The sequence below is a fragment of the Coenobita brevimanus genome, chromosome 101, assembly GCF_032717465.1.
Source record: "Coenobita brevimanus isolate Jiangsu-jjx chromosome 101, ASM3271746v2, whole genome shotgun sequence".
Taxonomy (NCBI): domain Eukaryota; kingdom Metazoa; phylum Arthropoda; class Malacostraca; order Decapoda; family Coenobitidae; genus Coenobita; species Coenobita brevimanus.
The window spans coordinates 39,112,330-39,130,627 of NC_137054.1; the positions used below are offsets into that span (position 1 = coordinate 39,112,330).

At 40.8% G+C, this 18,298-nt stretch overlaps 1 protein-coding gene and 1 non-coding gene across 2 annotated transcripts in view; one reads left to right on the forward strand and one right to left on the reverse strand.

The window, feature by feature from the left end:
• LOC145415010 (protein MON2 homolog) overlaps positions 1-18,298 on the forward strand; it is a 1,148,323-nt gene that overhangs the window by 1,106,436 nt on the left and 23,589 nt on the right. The window contains exon 32 of the mRNA XM_080284427.1: positions 18,051-18,133. Coding sequence (XP_080140553.1) covers positions 18,051-18,133 — 83 coding nt within the window. The remainder of the gene's footprint in view (positions 1-18,050; positions 18,134-18,298) is intronic.
• Positions 12,800-12,918, reverse strand: LOC145415267 (5S ribosomal RNA). Its single transcript, XR_013900044.1, has one exon. It is a non-coding gene; the product is annotated as a 5S ribosomal RNA (ribosomal RNA).

The following is an 18,298-nucleotide window of genomic DNA, read 5'->3' on the forward strand; positions in this document are numbered from 1 at the left end:
GAATTGGAGCAGATAGGAGATGTGGAAGGTGTGTGTAGGATATTTACAGAAGAAATATGTGCAGCATGTGATGTGGTGTGTGGAAGGAAGAGAAGACGGAAGGGGGTGCAAGGAACAGCGTGGTGGACTGAAGAGGTGAGACAGGCTGTGGCACAAAAGAAAAAAGCATACAATGAATGGATGAGAAAAGGGGTGTAGAAGAAGTTGAGAGGCAGAAGAGAGAGTTATATGTAGAAAGAAAGAGAGAGGTGAAAAGATTAGTAAGAGAGAGTAAGAAGAGAGTGGATGAGGAATTTGGAAGGAATTTGAGTGTAAAGTGGAGGGACTGTAAGAAAATGTTCTGGAAAGAGGTGAAAAGAGTAAGACAAGGTGGAAGTGAAGTTAGCAGGGGAGTGAAAGATAAAAATGGTAGACTACTAGTGGAGAAGGGAGAAAAAGTGAGCAGATGGAGAGAACACTTTAAGGAATTGTTGAACATAGAGGATGGAAGTAATGCGAGTATAAGTGGCTGGGGAATGGCAGGGAGAAGGAGAGAGGTGAGAAGACAGGAAGAAATCAGTAGGATAGAAGTTGTGGAAGCAATGAAGAAAGTTAAATTGGGGAAAGCCCCAGGAATTGATGGAGTGTGTGGTGAAATGTTGAAGCATGGGGGAGAGATAGTAGTAGAATGGATGTGGAAGATGTGCAGATTGGCCTGGGTGGAAGGTAGAGTCCCGGAGGATTGGAAGTCAGGTATAATTATTCCCTTGTACAAAGGAAAAGGGGAAAAAGAAGTGTGTGGTAATCATAGGGGCATTTGACTTCTTAGTATAATAGGAAAAGTGTATGGTAGGATACTTATTGACAGAGTTAGAGAAAGAACAGAGAAATTAGTTCGAGAAGAACAGGGAGGCTTAGGAAGAGAAGAGGTTGTGTAGATCAGATATTCATTCTTAGATCTTTAGTGGAAAAGTTTCTAGACAAGGGAAAGAAGTTGTATGCGGCTTTCATGGATTTGGAGAAAGCATATGACAGGGGACTGGAAATCAGGTATAATTGTTCCTCTGTACAAATGAAAAAGGGAGAGAGAAGTATGAGGTAACCATAGGGGTATTGGCCTTCTTAGTGTGACTGGTAAAATATATGGTAGAATACTCATTGATAGGGTTAGGCATATGACAGAGGAGCTAGTTGGAGAAGAACAAGGGGGATTTAGGTAGGGAAAAGGGTGTGTAGATCAGATATTTGTTCTAAGATGTTTAGTGGAGAAGTATCTAGAGAAGGGAAGGAAAGTGTATGCTGCCTTCATGGACTTGGAGAAAGCTTATGACAGAATAGATAGGCAAGGTATGTGGAAGGTATTAAGAATATATGGAGTGGAGGGGAAATTGTTGAGTGCTGTGAAGAGTATGTACGAGGGAGCTAGGGCTACGGTGCGAGTGGATGGTGAGCTGAGTGAGTTCTTTGATCTCAATGTGGGACTGAAACAGGGGTGTGTGATGTCTCCATGGCTGTTTAATATATATATGGATGGGGTTGTAAAGGAGATGCATGGTAGGACAGTGGATGTGGGGCTGGCCCTAATGAATGAGGGTGAGATTTGGAAGCTTCCGGTGTTGCTGTTTGCTGATGATACAGTATTGTTGAGTGAAGATGAATGGGAGTTGCAAGGTTTGGTGAATGAATTTGGGACAGTGTGTAGGAGGAGGAAGCTGAAAGTTAATGTAAACAAAAGTAAAGTTATGGTGTTTGAGAGGAATGAAGTCACAGAGTGTGCAGTGAGGTTGGATGGTGAGGATATGGAGAATGTGAGTGCATTCAAGTACTTGGGTAGTGTGATGAGTAAGGATGGAACTTTGGGGGATGAAGTACGTGAAAGGGTACAGCAGGGAAGAAAGGTTGTTGGTACACTGAAAGCATTGATGAGAAATAGGGAGGTGAGTATGGAAGTTAAGAAGTCACTGCATGATGGTATTGTGATCCCTACCCTGACGTATGGAAGCGTGGCGTGGACCTTGCAAGAGGGGAACAAGTCAAGAGTGAGAGCAGTGAAAATGAGTTACTTGAGAGGAGCATGTGGAGTGACGTGGAGGGACAGGTTGACGAATGAAGAAGTGAAGGAACGTTGTGGGGTAGATGTGGATGTGGTTGAAAAGATTAGGAGAAATACACTGAGGTGGTTTGGACATGTGGAGAGAATGGAGAATGAAATACTGACTAAGAGGGTGTATGTAAGTGAGGTGGAGGGAGGGAGAGGGAGGGGTAGACCGAGGATGAGGTGGAGGGATGGAGTTGAGAGGTATATGAGGGAGGGGGGGGTGAGTTGGGGGGAGGGTAGTCAAATGGTGGGTGACAGAGTGACTTGGAGGCGTTTTGTCTGCGGCCACCCTTTGCGGGATTAGGGCGTCGGGCTATAGATAGATAGAGTGATATGACAGGGTGGATAGACAAGGATTGTGGAAAGTGTTAAGAATATATGGAGTAGATGGGAAGTTGTTGAATGCTGTGAAGAGTATGTACGATGGTGCGAAGGCTGCAGTGCGTGTGGATGGTGAACTAAGTGAATTTTTCTCTTTGAAAGTTGGGTTGAAACAGGGATGTGTCATGTCTCCATGGTTGTTCAATCTGTACATGGATGGAGTAAAAAAGGTACAAGGTAGGGTAGTGGATGTTGGAGTGGCCCTGGTGAGAGAGGATAGTGTTTTGAAACTCCCTGTACTGTTGTTTGCAGATGATACTGTGTTTTTGAGTGAAGACGAAGGGGAGCTGCAGGGCTTGGTGGATGAGTTTGGGAGAGTGTGTAAGAAATGGAATCTAAAGGTGAATGTAGGGAAGAGTAAAGTGATGGTCTTTGAGAGAGGTGAAGTCAGTGAATGTACGGCGAGGCTGGATTGTGAGAAATTGGAAAATGTGAGTATGCTTAAGTACTTGGGTAGTGTGATGAGTAAGGATGGAGGTTTGGAGGGTGAAGTGCTTGAAAGGGTACAGCAGGGAAGAAAGGTTGCTGGTTCTTTGAAAGTAGTGATAAGAAACAGGGAAGTGAGCATGGAAGTGAAAAAGTTGCTACATGACAGTATTGTGATACCAACTCTAACGTATGGAAGTGAAGCTTGGACGTTGTTGGAAGGACACAAGTCAAGAGTGAGAGCAGTGAAAATGAGTTATTTAAGAGGAGCCTGTGGAGTCACATGGAGAGACAGGCTGATGAATGAGGATATAAAGGAGCGTTGTGGTGTGGATGTGGATGTGATAGGAAGTGTTATGAGGAACACACTGAGGTGGTTTGGCCATGTGGAGAGGATGGAGGGTGAAAGACTGACGAAGAGAGTGTATGTGAGTGAGGTGGAGGGGGGAAGAGGGAGGGGGAGGCCGAGGATGAGATGGAGGGATGGGGTGGAGAGGTATATGAGAGAAGGGAGTGTGAGCTGGGAGCAGGGTAGTGAAATGGCGGGGGACAGGGCGACTTGGAGGCGATTTGTTTGTGGCCACCCCAAACGGGATTGAGGCGTCTGGCAATAGATAGATAGATAGACAAGCCAAGAAACCATTTACAACGCTGGGTGGTAATGATATAACAAAATCATATGTGCTCCCTACGTGTCAACAAGTGGGTTGGTGGAGGGTTAGTGCCCCTCCCCGTAAAACTAGTAACTCAAAGTCAAATTGCCACCCCTTATGGGATTATTGTGTCTGGCAATAGATAGATAGATAGACTATTTTCTGGCCCCAATCAAAGTGAGATTTATTGTAGTTAATCCCTCAATTATCCAGACATCCATTATCCTCACAATCCATTATCTGGATGCTATGGTCTGGCTGTTTGAATCCATTATTCGTACATTTTTCCATTTTATCCATACTAAATCCTTGCGTCCGGGTGGAAATTTTGGCTGCTTGAATATTTTCTCCCGGCCGGGCCCGTGTTTTTTTTTTTTTTTTTTTTTTTTTTTTTTTTTTTTTTTTTTGCAGTGGTGATTGCGTGTCTGTGGTTGATGGGTCCGCATGACAATGGTAATTGCATGGCTGTAGTTTACATGTCTGCTTGACCAGATACAGTAGTGTAAAACACCATGAATAAGTGTTGTACGATGTACTGTAGTGACCTTTTACAGCGACATTCAAAGTTAGGGTATGTGTGAAGGGGAGCCAGGGGAGAAGTCTATTATCCAAATAGATTCACTATCTGGACATGCCTTTGGCTCTGTTACATCGGATAATTGAGGCGCTCCGGGCCAGAGGGGCGAGTGTGCCATATCTCAAATTTCCAGGTAAGTACCCTACTATTACATGGCTAATTATACAAGGGTAAAATTATACTTATGCACATTTTATTGTTTAGCTTGAAATTGCTAACCAAGACGATTAAAATGGTGGTAAACATGACATGTTTAAAGTATATTACAGTGTGGTAAAATAATTAGATGTCAAAGTTTAACAACTAATTACCAAAAAGAAGCAAAATGCACGGTCGCCCCTCTGGCTTGGAGCGCCTCAATTGAGGGATTACTGTATATTAGCCACAAAAAGTAAAAGATTGTCACTTGCAGCTTTCACCAGCTAGACACACTTTTACAGTTAGGCACACCATTGTCAGACATATGAGCCTATAATGCATATGGAAGCAGATCATATGCCTTTTATTTCTTGTTTTTTCATCCAGTGGTTCATTGCATCTTAATGAGTATGAAAACTGTGAGGGGGGGTAAGTAGATTGTACTAGTCAGACGCATATGAAAACCATGAGAGGGTTAAAGAAGCTAAGGATATGATGGGATGAACATGTGTGTGTATTATTATTTATGAAAATAAACGTGACAAGGATTGCACTGTTTTTTTTTTTTTTTTTTTTTTTTTTTTTTTTTTTTTTTTTCCATACTTGACAGTGTGGTAACTATCCCAAGAGTATACGAGATTTACATTAACCCTTTCGTGCACGATGACTCAATGTGGGTCATAATCCTTGCAATCTGAAGAATAACCAATGATGCAACATGACGCAAATTCCCTATAAATGATCGTAGAAACTTTTCCTGTGGATGAATTTGCGTCAAATTTTGGTGAGTCAAAGATGAGGGTGGCCAGGTCTAAGGGAAATATATGGCAACACCTGCGAGCATATTGCAGAGGGAAGCGGCCTATTTTTAGCTCAGTGTCCTCCCAGCAGTCAGCCTAGTTGGGTGTCTGAGCTCGTGGCCGGCCATCTTATTCCACGTTTTCTATTACCGCACCGTCCATACCTTAAGTGTATTATAGTGATAGTTTGTTGTATATAATGCAGTGTGCTTGTGAAGAAGGTTTATAAGTGTTTCTTATATATTTTCAGAGAAAGCCAAATTTGAAAAATCGTGCCCGATTTTTACCATTCCCCTCCCATTACACTAAAACTACAATGTCATGCAAGAGCTTACCGGAGAAGGAGTACATGAAATATGTGTTTAGTGGGAGTGAAAATGAAGAAAGCAGTGAGAGTGAATCTGATAGTGAATCAGGTGAGGAGGAGAGAATGAGGAGGAGGAAAGGGAGAGCAAAATCTGCCTCCAAGGGAGGAGATAAACGCAAAGCCGTAGTCAAGGCCGCAGCAATTAACACTACAGACAGGAGTAGCACCATCACTACCACCATTCCTTTCACCACTGCCACCACTGGTGTAACTACTGCTGTCACCACTGCCACTACTCCTGTCACTGCTGCCATCACTTCTGTGACAACTGACACCACTGTTATCACTGCCACCACTCCTACCACCACTGGTATAACCCCTACCACCACTGGAACCACCCTGACCATGGAGACTGAGCCGCATTATCGCCACCTCTCTTCCACTCCCCCACCGCAAACACTGACCTCGTTACCCCCACAGTCACCCTACATTCTCACAACACTCCTACCTGGCCACATCTCACCACCCATCCAAGATATTTCCATATCATCTTCCCCTGCAAAATCAGCAAAGTCATTGTCCCCTTCAGACTTCATTCCCCCTGCATATAAGCCATCATCATCATCAACACCACAATCATCTCCTCCACAACCATCTTCACCACAACTGTCTTCACCACAACCATCTCCATCACCACAATCACCTAAACCTTCATCCACCCAGCTATCATCAACACAATCATCGTCACCATCTCCCTCCCCACCACAAAGACGAGGGCGGCGTGGGCCTAGGCGAGGTAGTGGCCAGCGGTCAAGAGGTAGTCGTCTGTCTCGGGGTTGTGTGCACCACACATGTACATAGCCAAGCATTTCCCCAGATGAAGACTGTCAGGAGGAAGCCTGGAGTTCTGGGTCATTCACACCCAATGCTGGCCCCTTCGCTGAAACCCCAGTTTTGAGAGTGGCAACACCAACAACACCACTACAATACTTCCAACTTTTTTTTTTTATCAGGGAGTTGTTGCTGTACCTGATGGTCAAAACCAACAACTATGCCAGGTTCCTGGGGACTGCACTAGATGTCTGGTACCTCTGTAACGAAAAGGAAATGGCCCAGTTCCGTGGATTATACTCTCTTATGGGGGTTTGTGAACTGCCAACCATTATACACTATTGGCGGTCCACAGAGGTTCACGATTACCCCATATTTCGGCGGGCTATGAGTGGAATGTGCTTCAGGGCCATTCTGAAGCGCTTTCATGCTTTCAATAGTCTTGCCATAACCGAGGGCAATCAAGACCGGGTAATAAGGATTCACACAGTGATGCAGTATTTCCTTCAGAGGTTCAAGGAGGTTTACATCCTGGCTGAACATCTTAGCCTGGATGAGGGATCTCTGGGTTGGAAGGGACAGCTCTCCTTCTGTGTATAAGACACTATGAAGCCCCTAAAGTATGCCATCAAACTCTACATCTTGGCTGAGGCAAGGAGTGGTTACATTTGGAATTTCGAAGTACTGTATACACGGGGGAGAAGAAGTCTCTAGAAAACACAGTGTGGGGCCTCACTGAATCTTTGAAGGGCAAAGGATACAAGTTGTATATGGACAATTATTACAATTCTTTATCACTGTGCGAACGCCTCTTCACAGAGGAAGTGTGTGTGTGTGGCACAGTACGACTGGCAAGGGGAGCACCGAGGGAGCTGCAGGACGTCAGCAGTGCTAGATGCCTTCCTGATGATGGACTGGAAGCTAGGCACAAGGGCAATATAATGGTGTTGCTGTGAAAGGACAAATGTATTGTAAGTATGGTGTCCACCTTCCACAGTGACACCACCGTCCCTAAGCAAGTGCATGGGAAGGTAAAGGGTCCAGACAGGAGATTCCATCACATTCTCAGAACAGTGAACAAGAAGATCAGGAGTACATATGCCACAAACTCCTGGTATTCCGGGGGAAGGAGTGGCCAGCATCAGGTCATGCCCTTCACCATGCCCCTGACCTCGTGACGACGACCACCTGTACCTGCAGCAACCAGTCCATCAACTCAGCCTCTGCTTTACCTGCAACAATCGCTCCACCTCCTGCAACCGTCACTCCACCTCCTGCAGTAGCTGATCTGTCAGGAGTAACTCAGCCAGTTACTGCCACGACCACTCCACCTCCCACAGTAGCTGGCCCGTCAGGAGTTATTCGGCCAGTTACTACCATGACCGCACCACCTCTCGCAGTAGTTGGCCTGTCAGGAGTTACTCGGTCCGTTACTGCCATGACCGCTCCACCTCCCGCAGTAGCTGGCCCATCAGGAGTTACTTGGCTAGCTTTTGCCACTGCACCTCCAGCAGGAGTACGGAGGCGAGGAGATGGAGGAGCACCACCATCCGAGCGCAGTCGATATGTGGATGACAGGACACGCTTGGACGCAACACTGCACCACACCCTGTAGAGAATCCCCGACAAGAAAATGCTGCGGTGTGTGCTGTGCTATTTGCACAAGAGGAGAAGGGACACCAGCTATATATGTCCTGTTTGCGATGTGCCGCTCTGCACAGGACTGTGCTTTCATTAGCATCATACTGATGAAAGCAAGCAGCAGTAAATCACACTGCAAACACACACACACACACACATCACAAATACTCACATACACACACACACACGGGTCGCCGACAGAGACGGACCTCTTCAAGGATTGTGGGGAAAAAATCGCTGAATCACCGACGAAAGGAAGCTGAGCCTAATTGTGACTGTGTTAATGAGTGCGTGATTGGTGGTCCCGTCGGACAGTATTAAAAAAAAAAAAAATGCGGTCTCGGTCATAAAAGAGACAAGATAAAGTGAAAACTGTCTCCATATGGTTGAATCATGGAGGAAACGGATGGTGCATTGTTTACGATCAGTGAGAAAGAATTTAAGGGCTTTTGTGAAGAGGATGTGGGAAAAGGAAGTATTAAGTCGAACCAGACAAGAATAGCAGGTGTAGAGAAAACAGAGGAGAGGAATGACCAGGAGATAAAAAAGGTATGGGCAGTAATTAAAGAGTTACAGGAACGGACCATAGAACAGGAAAATGAGATCAAAAGTTTAAGGAGTACACTGGAAAAAATCTGTACATTTAGTGAAGAACAAGAAAGGGAAGTTACTGAATTAAAAGTGAACAATGAATCAGCCTCGAATGAAATAAAACGGCTTAAGAGGGAGAATAAGAGGTTGGAAGAGGAAAGGGACATGATGAAAAGCAAACTAGATGAGTATGAATCCAAATCAAGAATACAGGAAGAGCACATTAAAGAAATCAAGGAGCAACATAAGGGGTGGAAGAAAATTCAGGAAAAAGGAAATGTAAATTTAAGAGAGATTATAGACCAACAAAGCAAGGAAAAAGTGGAGAGGGAAGTGGTTAGGGTGTTGAGTAGAGAATCTTTAGTTAGAGATGTAGCAGATAAGAAAAAATGTATAATAATTTCAGGAGTTAAAGAAAAACGTATAACAATAAGATCAGACAGAGAAAGAGAAGAACTGAGTAAGGTTAAAGAAATAATATCAATAGTCATGGAGGAAAACAACGAAGCTCAAGAAGAGATTGAAGAGGTGTTTAGGTTGGGAAAGTACGAGGAAGGAGGGGCAAGGCCATTGAAGGTAAAATTTAAGTCCCAAGCAACAGTTAATGAAATCATCAGTAGAACATGGAAACTATTGGACAAGGAAGGGTTTAAAAATGTTTGGATAAGGGGAGATGCAAATGAGGAAGAAAGAGCTAAAATAAAGGACTTAGTAAAAGAAGCAAAGGTAAAAAACGAACAGAGAACAGAGAAAGAGAAGACCGTGTTTTATCAGAGAGTCATGGATCAGAAGTTAAGGAAGTGGTACCGGCGGAGAGAAGGAGAAAAGAGGGTATAGAAAACATCAAAAATCATTGGAAGGTGGCATATACTAATGTTGATAGTTTAATATCGGCACGGTTAGAAATCAACGATCTTTTGAGGATACATGAACCCGACATTATGTGCTTTGTAGAGACCAATTTAAGAGAAGATATTGATGTTCATATGGGAGATGGTAAATACAAACTGTGGAGAAGAGACAGAAAAGAAAAAACAGGAGGAGGAGTGATGATAGCAGTGAAGAACAAAGTAAATGTAGATACCGTGGAAATGGGAGAAGGCAGGGCTGAAGTGATAAATGTGAAATTAGAAACTGGAGAGAATAACAAGTGAGATTTGGCAGTAGTGTATGTTCCCCCTAAGACAAGAGCATGAAGTGATGATGAATACCAGGAAATGCTGTCAGACATGGCATGTTATTTACAGAAACTGATTGAGAAAAGCAGCAATATAATTTTAATGGGTGACTTCAATTGTAAAGAGGTGAACTGGAAGGAGTGGGACTCAGGAGGCGGCGAGGATTCGTGGGGCACTACATTATTAAATATAGCAGTGAACAATGTGATGACGCAATGGGTCAAAGAAGAGACAAGGTTCCGAGGAGAGGACGCACCAGCAAGACTAGACTTACTGTTTACCAAAGAACCCAATGTAATAGAATCCTTGAAATATCTGTGTCCTATTGGAAAAAGTGATCATGTGGTCATTGAGTTCCAGATGATAACAGGGAACGTGGAACCAAGAGACGAGCTTTATAGACAGGGAAGGTACAACTTTGGGAAAGCAAACTTTACATGATTGAGAAAATTTTTTGAAAATGCAGATTGGAGAAAATTCAGAGAAACAACAGAGATACAGAGGAAGTGGGATATTTTTCTAGACCTGTATAATTCGGGAGTGGAAAAATTTGTGCCAAGAGTAAAGGGGAAAGAAAACAGGAAGAAAGAGTGGTTTAATAAAAGATGTGTGATAGCAAAAAAAGAGAGAGACACGGCGTGGAACAATTGGAGAAAAAGAGGTAACAACAGAACAAAGGAAGAATATAAAAGAACTAGAAATGAATACACAAGAATGTGCAGAGAAGAAGAAAGGGATTTTGAAAAAGGTATAATAGACAAATGTAAGGATGAACCCAAACTGTTTTATAGATTTGTTAATGGCAAACTGAAACAAAAGGAAGGAATCACCAAACTGAAAGTAGAAGGAGAGGTCTATAAGGATGCGGCAATGCAAGCAGAAATAATGAACAAAAGTTTCCAGTCAGTTTTCACTAATGAAAAGGAGTTTGTGGAAACGGAGGTAGTGACTAGAAATGTAGTGATAAAAGATATAAAAGTGGAAGTACAGGAAGTGTATAAACTACTAGAAACTCAAGATGTAAGGAAAGCCCCAGGACCAGATGGACCCTCTAATTGGGTACTGAAGGAATGCAGAGAACAACTGGCAGATAAGATTCACAGTTTACTTGTGTGTTCTCTGGAAGAGGGGAAAGTGCCTCAAGAATGGAAGATGGCAAATGTGGTACCAATTTATAAGGGAGGAAACAAGGAAGAACCCCTGAATTATAGACCAGTGTCCCTAACCAGCATGATTGCAAAATTGTGTGAAAGAATTCTGAAAGATAGATGGATAAAATATTTGGAAGAGATGAATATTTTGGCTGATAGCCAGTTTGGATTTAGAAGTGGAAAGTCATGTGTTTCCAACTTGTTGAGTTTTTACTCAAGAGCGATTGAGGTGCTTCAGGAAAGAGAAGGTTGGATGGATTGTGTGTATTTAGATTTGGAGAAGGCCTTTGACAAGGGATCCCATAAGAGACTAATGTGGAAACTAGAGCATATAGGAGGACTGAAGGGGAACCTCCTAGAATGGATGAGAGACTTTTTGAGAGACAGACAAATGAGGACAGTAATAAAGGATAAGTTGTCTGGATGGAGGGAAGTAATAAGTGGAGTCCCACAGGGCTCGGTGTTGGCACCAGTAATGTTCCTGATTTACGTAAATGATATGGTAGCTGGAGTGAACAGTTATGCAAGTCTGTTTGCTGATGATGCAAAGATCATGAGGAAGGTAGAGGTTGAGGAGGATTGCAAAATGCTGCAGGAGGATCTGGATAGGATACACGAATGGAGCCGGATGTGGGAAATTCAATTCAATGCAAAGAAATGTAAAATATTGGAAATTGGTAAGAGTACCAAGACCATCATTGAATTATTTGATGGGTAATGAACCAATCACAAAAGCGAGAGAAGAGAAAGGATTTGGGTGTGCTGGTCCAGGACAGTTTGTCACCTGAAAAGCACATTAACAAGACAGTTAGAGAGAAATATAAACTCCTGACTAATGTAAGAGTAGCTTTTCATTATATGGATGAGGAGATGATGAAAAAATCAATAGTGGCCATGATTCGCCCCAGGTTGGAATATGCAGCAGTAGTGTGGTCCCCACACAAAAAGGAGGATATATACAAGATTGAGAGAATACAAAGAACAGCAGCCAAGATGGTCTCCAGTCTGGCAGATCTGTCGTACAGAGAGAGGCTGGAAAAGCGGGATTTTCCTTCCTTAGAAGAAAGGAGAAGGAGAGGCGACATGATTGCAGTGTTCAGGACCATGATGGGAGTAGATAAAATTGACGAAGAAGATCTGTTTTTATGGGATAAGAGAGTAACAAGAGGACACGGGATGAAACTGAGGAAGCCAAACTGCTTGAAGGATATCAAGAAATATAGTTTTCTTTATAGATGTATAGACCTGTGGAATAACGTGGACAAAGAGATTGTCCAGTCTAAAAACTTAAACGAGTTTAAAGCTAAATTTGACTTATTGAGAAACAGAGACTGGACCCCACGAGTGTAGCTCATTTCCTGTATATCACACCAGTCCTGTATGAGACAGCCCAAGCATGTATTCAATATGGACGGTGGGTGTTAGCGCCGAAGTGGTGACATGTAGAGGTGCATGGTATGTAGGAGGACTGCTGGGCCTTGATAGCAGGCTGTGAAGCCTATGCCCAGGGTCGGACACACAAAAAAAAAAAAAAAAAAAAAAAAAAAGTAAATACAATTAGGTAAATACACACACACACACACACACACACACACACACACAGGGATTCAATCGAGGCGGACGTGCGACATCGGCGCTCCATACCGAACCAACACGGCCAGTGGCATTACTTAAATTAGTATCTTTGTATGAGTCAAGCTCTGTACCAGGTTAGACTAAATGATTTTTCATTATTAAAATGAAAAAAATAAGTTTAAACAAGACTTGTTCAAACAGGAAAGATAACCAAGACGAAAGAATATGCTGAGTCATCTAAGGTTTGTTTAGACTACAACAACACGGGGATTGTAAGTACATGCTGTGCACTTTTGGTATTGCAAAATGGATACATAGTTTAGTAAAGCAAATTTGGAAAAGAAAAGGACATTCATTTCATACATTCATTGCCAGACGCCATGTATCCCAGACGGGGTGGCCAAGGGCTTAGAGTTAATTGTTTTACAGGGAGGGGCACTAATCCTCCACCAACCCCACTTGACATGTAGGGATACCAACAGGATCTGGTGTTCCCAGGCGGTCACCCATCCAAGTACTAACCAGACCCAACGTTGCTTAACTTCGCTGATCGGACGGGAAGCGGTGTACTCAACGTGGTATGGCTGTTGATAAAGAAAAGGGATAAAGGTAAAAAGCAAAATGATGATCTCTACCAAGAACTGGTTGAAGTGGAAACTCACAATAGACTGGTTGAACATGTAAACAAACTAGAAATGGCTTTCAAAAATGAAATTGATAAAATAAAGAAGCAGATGCACTCCAAAAGGAAGAAATAGAAAAACTAGGAAGGGAGGCCAATAAGAAAGACACAACCATCAGTGAACTAACAGTGGAATTGAGTACACTTAGGAAGAAAATGAGTGAAATGGCAAGTACATTAGTCAATCACGAGAGTGTTATGGAAGAGTTCAAAAATGACACAGAGACAATTAGGCAAGTAAGTAGTCTTATAGACCAGAGCAGTGATATTGAGGAGAAGATAACACAGGTGAATGAAGCTGTGCAAAGCTACAAAAATGATGTGGAAACCACGTATGCTGAAATGGTGAAAGTAAAGAAAGACCTAGAAACAAGGGTGGAGGAAAAAAGCATTAAAAAGGAGGTGAAAAGAATAATCCAAAACATTCCAAAGTTAGTCAGAGATTCAGTAGATATAAACAAATCTATAGTATAGAAGAGGAAGAAGTAAAAAACAAGATCACAAGAGACAAAAAGGAGATGGCAAATGTAATGAGCTTACTGAAAGAAGTATCAGAGGAAATCTGTAGTAAAGACATAGAGGAACACAAAAGGTTTGGGAAATATGAGAAAAGGAAGACAATACCTCTAAAGGTGACTTTCCAGAGTGTAAACACTGTGGAAGAGATACTAAAAAATGCAAAGAATCTTATGGAAAAAGAGGAGTTCAAAATTGTATGGATAAAAAGATGCCTAACACAAGAGGAACTGGAATTACTGGAAGAGAAAAGGGAGGAAGCAAAAACAAAAAATGAGGGAAGATCAGAAGAGGAGAAGAAGAAATTTTTTTTTACAAAGTAATAGGATTGCAGGTACGAAAGTGGTACACAGACAGGATGGAATAAAAAGGAGGAAGGTAGTAGAACCATGTCATGACAAGTATATAAACAAGATGATAAAGTTGATGTACTCAAATGTGGATGGAATGGTATCTAAATTACTAGAGATGAATGATTATGTCAGAGAAAATGAACCACAAATAATATGCCTAACTGAAACAAAATTAACACCAAGGATACCCAATGACATACTAAACTTAGAGGAATACAATATATGGAGAAGAGACAGAAAATTAAAAAAAGGAGGAGGAATTATAATATTAACTAAGAAAAATCTAAAAGTCAATGAAATAAAACTAGATATACCATCACAAGTAGAACTGATTGCAGTAGAGATCAACACATCTGAAGGTAAAGTAATTGTAGCCAATTTGTACATGCCACCCAGATCAAACACTTGGGAAAGAGATGAATATGAGGACCTGGCAGAGAGTACTTTTCAGAGTTTAAGATCATTACTACATAAAATGGAAGAGAAATCAGAAAGAATTATACTAACTGGGGATTTCAATACAGGTATAAATTGAAATACTCTAGATATAATTAGCCAAGAAAGCTGTTGGGACCAAAAGCTCCTGGATCTCGTACAAGAGTTCTTCCTAATGCAACATGTGAGGGAAACCACCAGAAAAAGAGGACTTGATGTACCTTCAGTGCTAGATCTAATATTTACTAGGCAAGAAAATGATATTGACCTGTTTAATATATCACCCTCCACTCGGCAAAAGCGATCATGCAGTACTAAATTATAACTTCAGGATAGCATATGACATAGTAAACAGCAATGACAGTTACAAAAAGAGCCTAAACTATAAAAAGGGAAATTATCAAGACCTAAAGAAGTATTTCTTGGAAGTTGATTGGGAAAATGAGCTTAGAGGACAAGATTTAAATGCTGTATATAAAAAATTCTATGAATTTTATGAAATAGGAGTCCAGAAGTACATCCCACAGCACAAAGAAGCAGATAAGAAAATACAGAAATGGTTCAATGCAGAATGTAAAAAATCAAAAGAAAGAAGAGATTTGTTGTGGAATAGATACAGAAGACATAATAGTGAAAGGACGTATAATAATTACAAACAGGCAAGAAACGATTATACAAGAATAAGGAGGGAAGCCCAAAAACAGTTTGAGGAGGATATAATAAATAAAAGTAGTGATCAACCAAAGCTGTTTTACAGCAATATCAGAATCAAAACCAAAGTAAAAGATATAATACAATCAATTATGGACAAGGGAATCACTTATACACAAGAGAAAGATATTTGTGAAGCGCTAAATGAGAATTTCCAATTAGTTTTTACAGAAGAAAAAATTTTTGAGAGGGACTGTGTGGAACATGCATGTCTACACATACTACCAGATATACAAATAGCAGAAAAAGTAATATAGGAGGAGTTAAGTAGATTGGACAGAGGAAAAGCAAGTGGTCCTGATGAAATTTCATGTTGGGTACTACAAGAATGTGCAAAGGAGTTAAGTAAACCATTATTTTTAATTTTCAAGAAATCCTTGAGTCAAGGTAAACTACCTGATATTTGGAGGAAAACAAATATTGTCCCCTTATTCAAGAAAGGAAGTAGACAAAATCCACTCAACTACCGACCAGTATCACTGACCAGTATTGTAAGCAAGGTATTAGAAAAGCTTATAAGAAAAGCTTGGGTAAATCATCTAGAAGAACACAGTATGATAACAGAAAGACAGTTTGGTTTCAGAAAAGGAAAATCATGTGTTACCAATCTGTTGAGCTACTATGACAGAGTAACAAACACAATACAGGAAAGAGAAGGATGGGTGGACAGTATCTATTTAGATTTCAAGAAAGCTTTTGACACAGTACCACACCAAAGACTTATATGGAAACTGTACCATCAAGGAGGAAATTCAGGCAAACTGTTTTGTTGGATGCAAGACTTTCTCATAAAAAGAGAAATGAGAACAGTACTAAGAGGAAACTACTCATCATGGAAAGAAGTGACTAGTGGAGTACCACAGGGTTCAGTGCTGGCACCAATCATGTTTTTAGTGTATATAAATGATATAAACAGTAACACTGGAAATGAGAGCTATCTGAATATGTTTGCAGATGATACAAAAATACAAAGGAGAATTACTAACACAGACTCATGTAAAGAGCTACAAGAAGAATTAAATAAACTTCATGAATGGAGTAGTACATGGCAAATGAAATTCAATGTGGACAAGTGTCATGTAATCAAGTTTGGTAAAAGTGGAAAAAGACCTGATTGGGATTATAAGTTAGGAAATAAAACCCTATACACATCAGAAAGAGAGAAAGACCTAGTTGTGATTATCAATAACAGACTATCTCCGGCTGACCACATCAGCGAGAAGGTACGAAACATGTATACACTGCTTGCAAATATGAGAATAACATTCACATACATAGAAGACATGCTAAGAAGGATAATAACATCATTCATTAGACCAACCCTGGAGTATGCATCAGTAGTCTGGAGTCCTCATCTCAAAAAGCACATAGATAAGATTGAAAAAGTTCAAAGGGCCACTACAAGATGGATACCAAGCTTAAGGGACCTAAGCTACGAATAAAGACTAAATAAACTGAAACTACCAACACTACAGGAGAGAAAAAAAGGAGGTGACATGATAATGCTATATAAGTGCATATCACGGAAGGAGAAAATAGACATAAATGATTACTTAACATATGGAGAAGCATCAGCAAGAGGACACTGCAAAAAACTGCATAAGAAGAGAGGTGATAAAGATGTAAGGAAATTCAGTTTCCCAAACAGAGCAATTGATCAATGGAATGCACTACCGAATGAAATAATGTGTGCCAAAACAATTCACAAATTTAAGGATATGTATGATAAATATGGTTTAAGACACGGGACAGTACAAACTTGACTCATTCCTGCAAAGATACAATTAGGTAAGAACAATTAGTAAGAACACACACACACACACACACACACACACAGACGCACAGGCTGTGATTGTACCTGTCCTCCTGTCTGCAACTCTATCTCCTCTCAGGAAACACTACAGCACTGCTAGAGGATGAGTAACCAGTTAATGTGTCTAGTTTTTATATTATTGTATTGTAGGGCATAAATTGTGTGTTTACTGTATATTTCTCGCAGGGAAAATATGGTGCATTTCGTTGCTAATCTCTCAGTCATTTTACTTGTAAAGTGTAGGTCGCATAAAAAATCTGAAGAAACATGATCAAGCTGATGATTTCTTATGCATACTGAGTGTAGGTGCTGTCACTGTGCACAACCCATCATAACTTTTGAAAATTCATTTTCTCAGTAACAGTAAGGATTATAACACTGTGATTTATATCATGGGCATCCTTAACCTTTGGGCTACAAAACTGGATAGAATTTACATATGTTTGTTACAGTGTCACTAATGACATAAGAAATCATAAACAAATCAGACTTTTTAGGCCATTTTTGTAGTTTTTTTGGATTTACTCAAAAATTATTGGATGTATCAACTCAAAACCAGACTCATTTGAAAGATCGTGAAATTGTGCATATAGACATGTCCTTTGCAACTGCGTTTAACAGGAAAAATTGTTCACATTGATGTTGGGAAGTTATGAGAAGCTAGTTTTCACCTAAATAAGGTTTATTCTTGCTTCATTTCTGTACATTTATTCATCTGTTTTATGTTTTTTTTTTTTTTTTTTTTTTTTTTGCTTATCTGATATTATAAATATCAGCGAAGATGATGGGATGTGATTTATAACGGTATAAGCACTGTCCGAGGGTATATTTGGCCATTGAATTTTTTCCCATTCCGCGCGAGTGGAGGCAGCCTGAGCGGGGTTTTGGTTCTGTATGGGGAACCAAAACCTAATGATAACTCATGGTGTGCGATATGGTTAAAAACAAAAAAATTTGCTTGAGATATATAGCCAGGATTTTGAAGACTGTAGATGCATTTGTGATTTATAGCCTGTTTCACTGTGCATTCTGTTTGATGGTGCTCTTGCCTCTTTGTCCCCTCATTGTCTTTGGATCCTATCCTTGTTTTTTTTTTTTTTTTTTTTTTTTTTTTTTTTTTTTAAGGAAGGAATAAGGGTTGGGATGGTTATAATGATGATGATGATGATGAATGGATATTTGTTCATGCCAGTACAAGACTTTTATTATTGCAGACACAGGATAGCAGAGATAAGTTTTGTGTTGAAGGCGATTGCTACACTCCTTTCCTCTCTCAAGAAGGCTCCTGTTGAAAAAGGTTAGTGAGTAGTAGTCATGGAGGGTCAGGTATGTATTTTTCACCAACCTTTGAAGTTCAGAGTTCAAAATACTTATCAAATACTGTACAGATTTTGGGAATTTATGTATAGATGGCCCTTGTCCTCATTTTGCATGGTCAGCATATCGTAATAAAAAAAAGAAA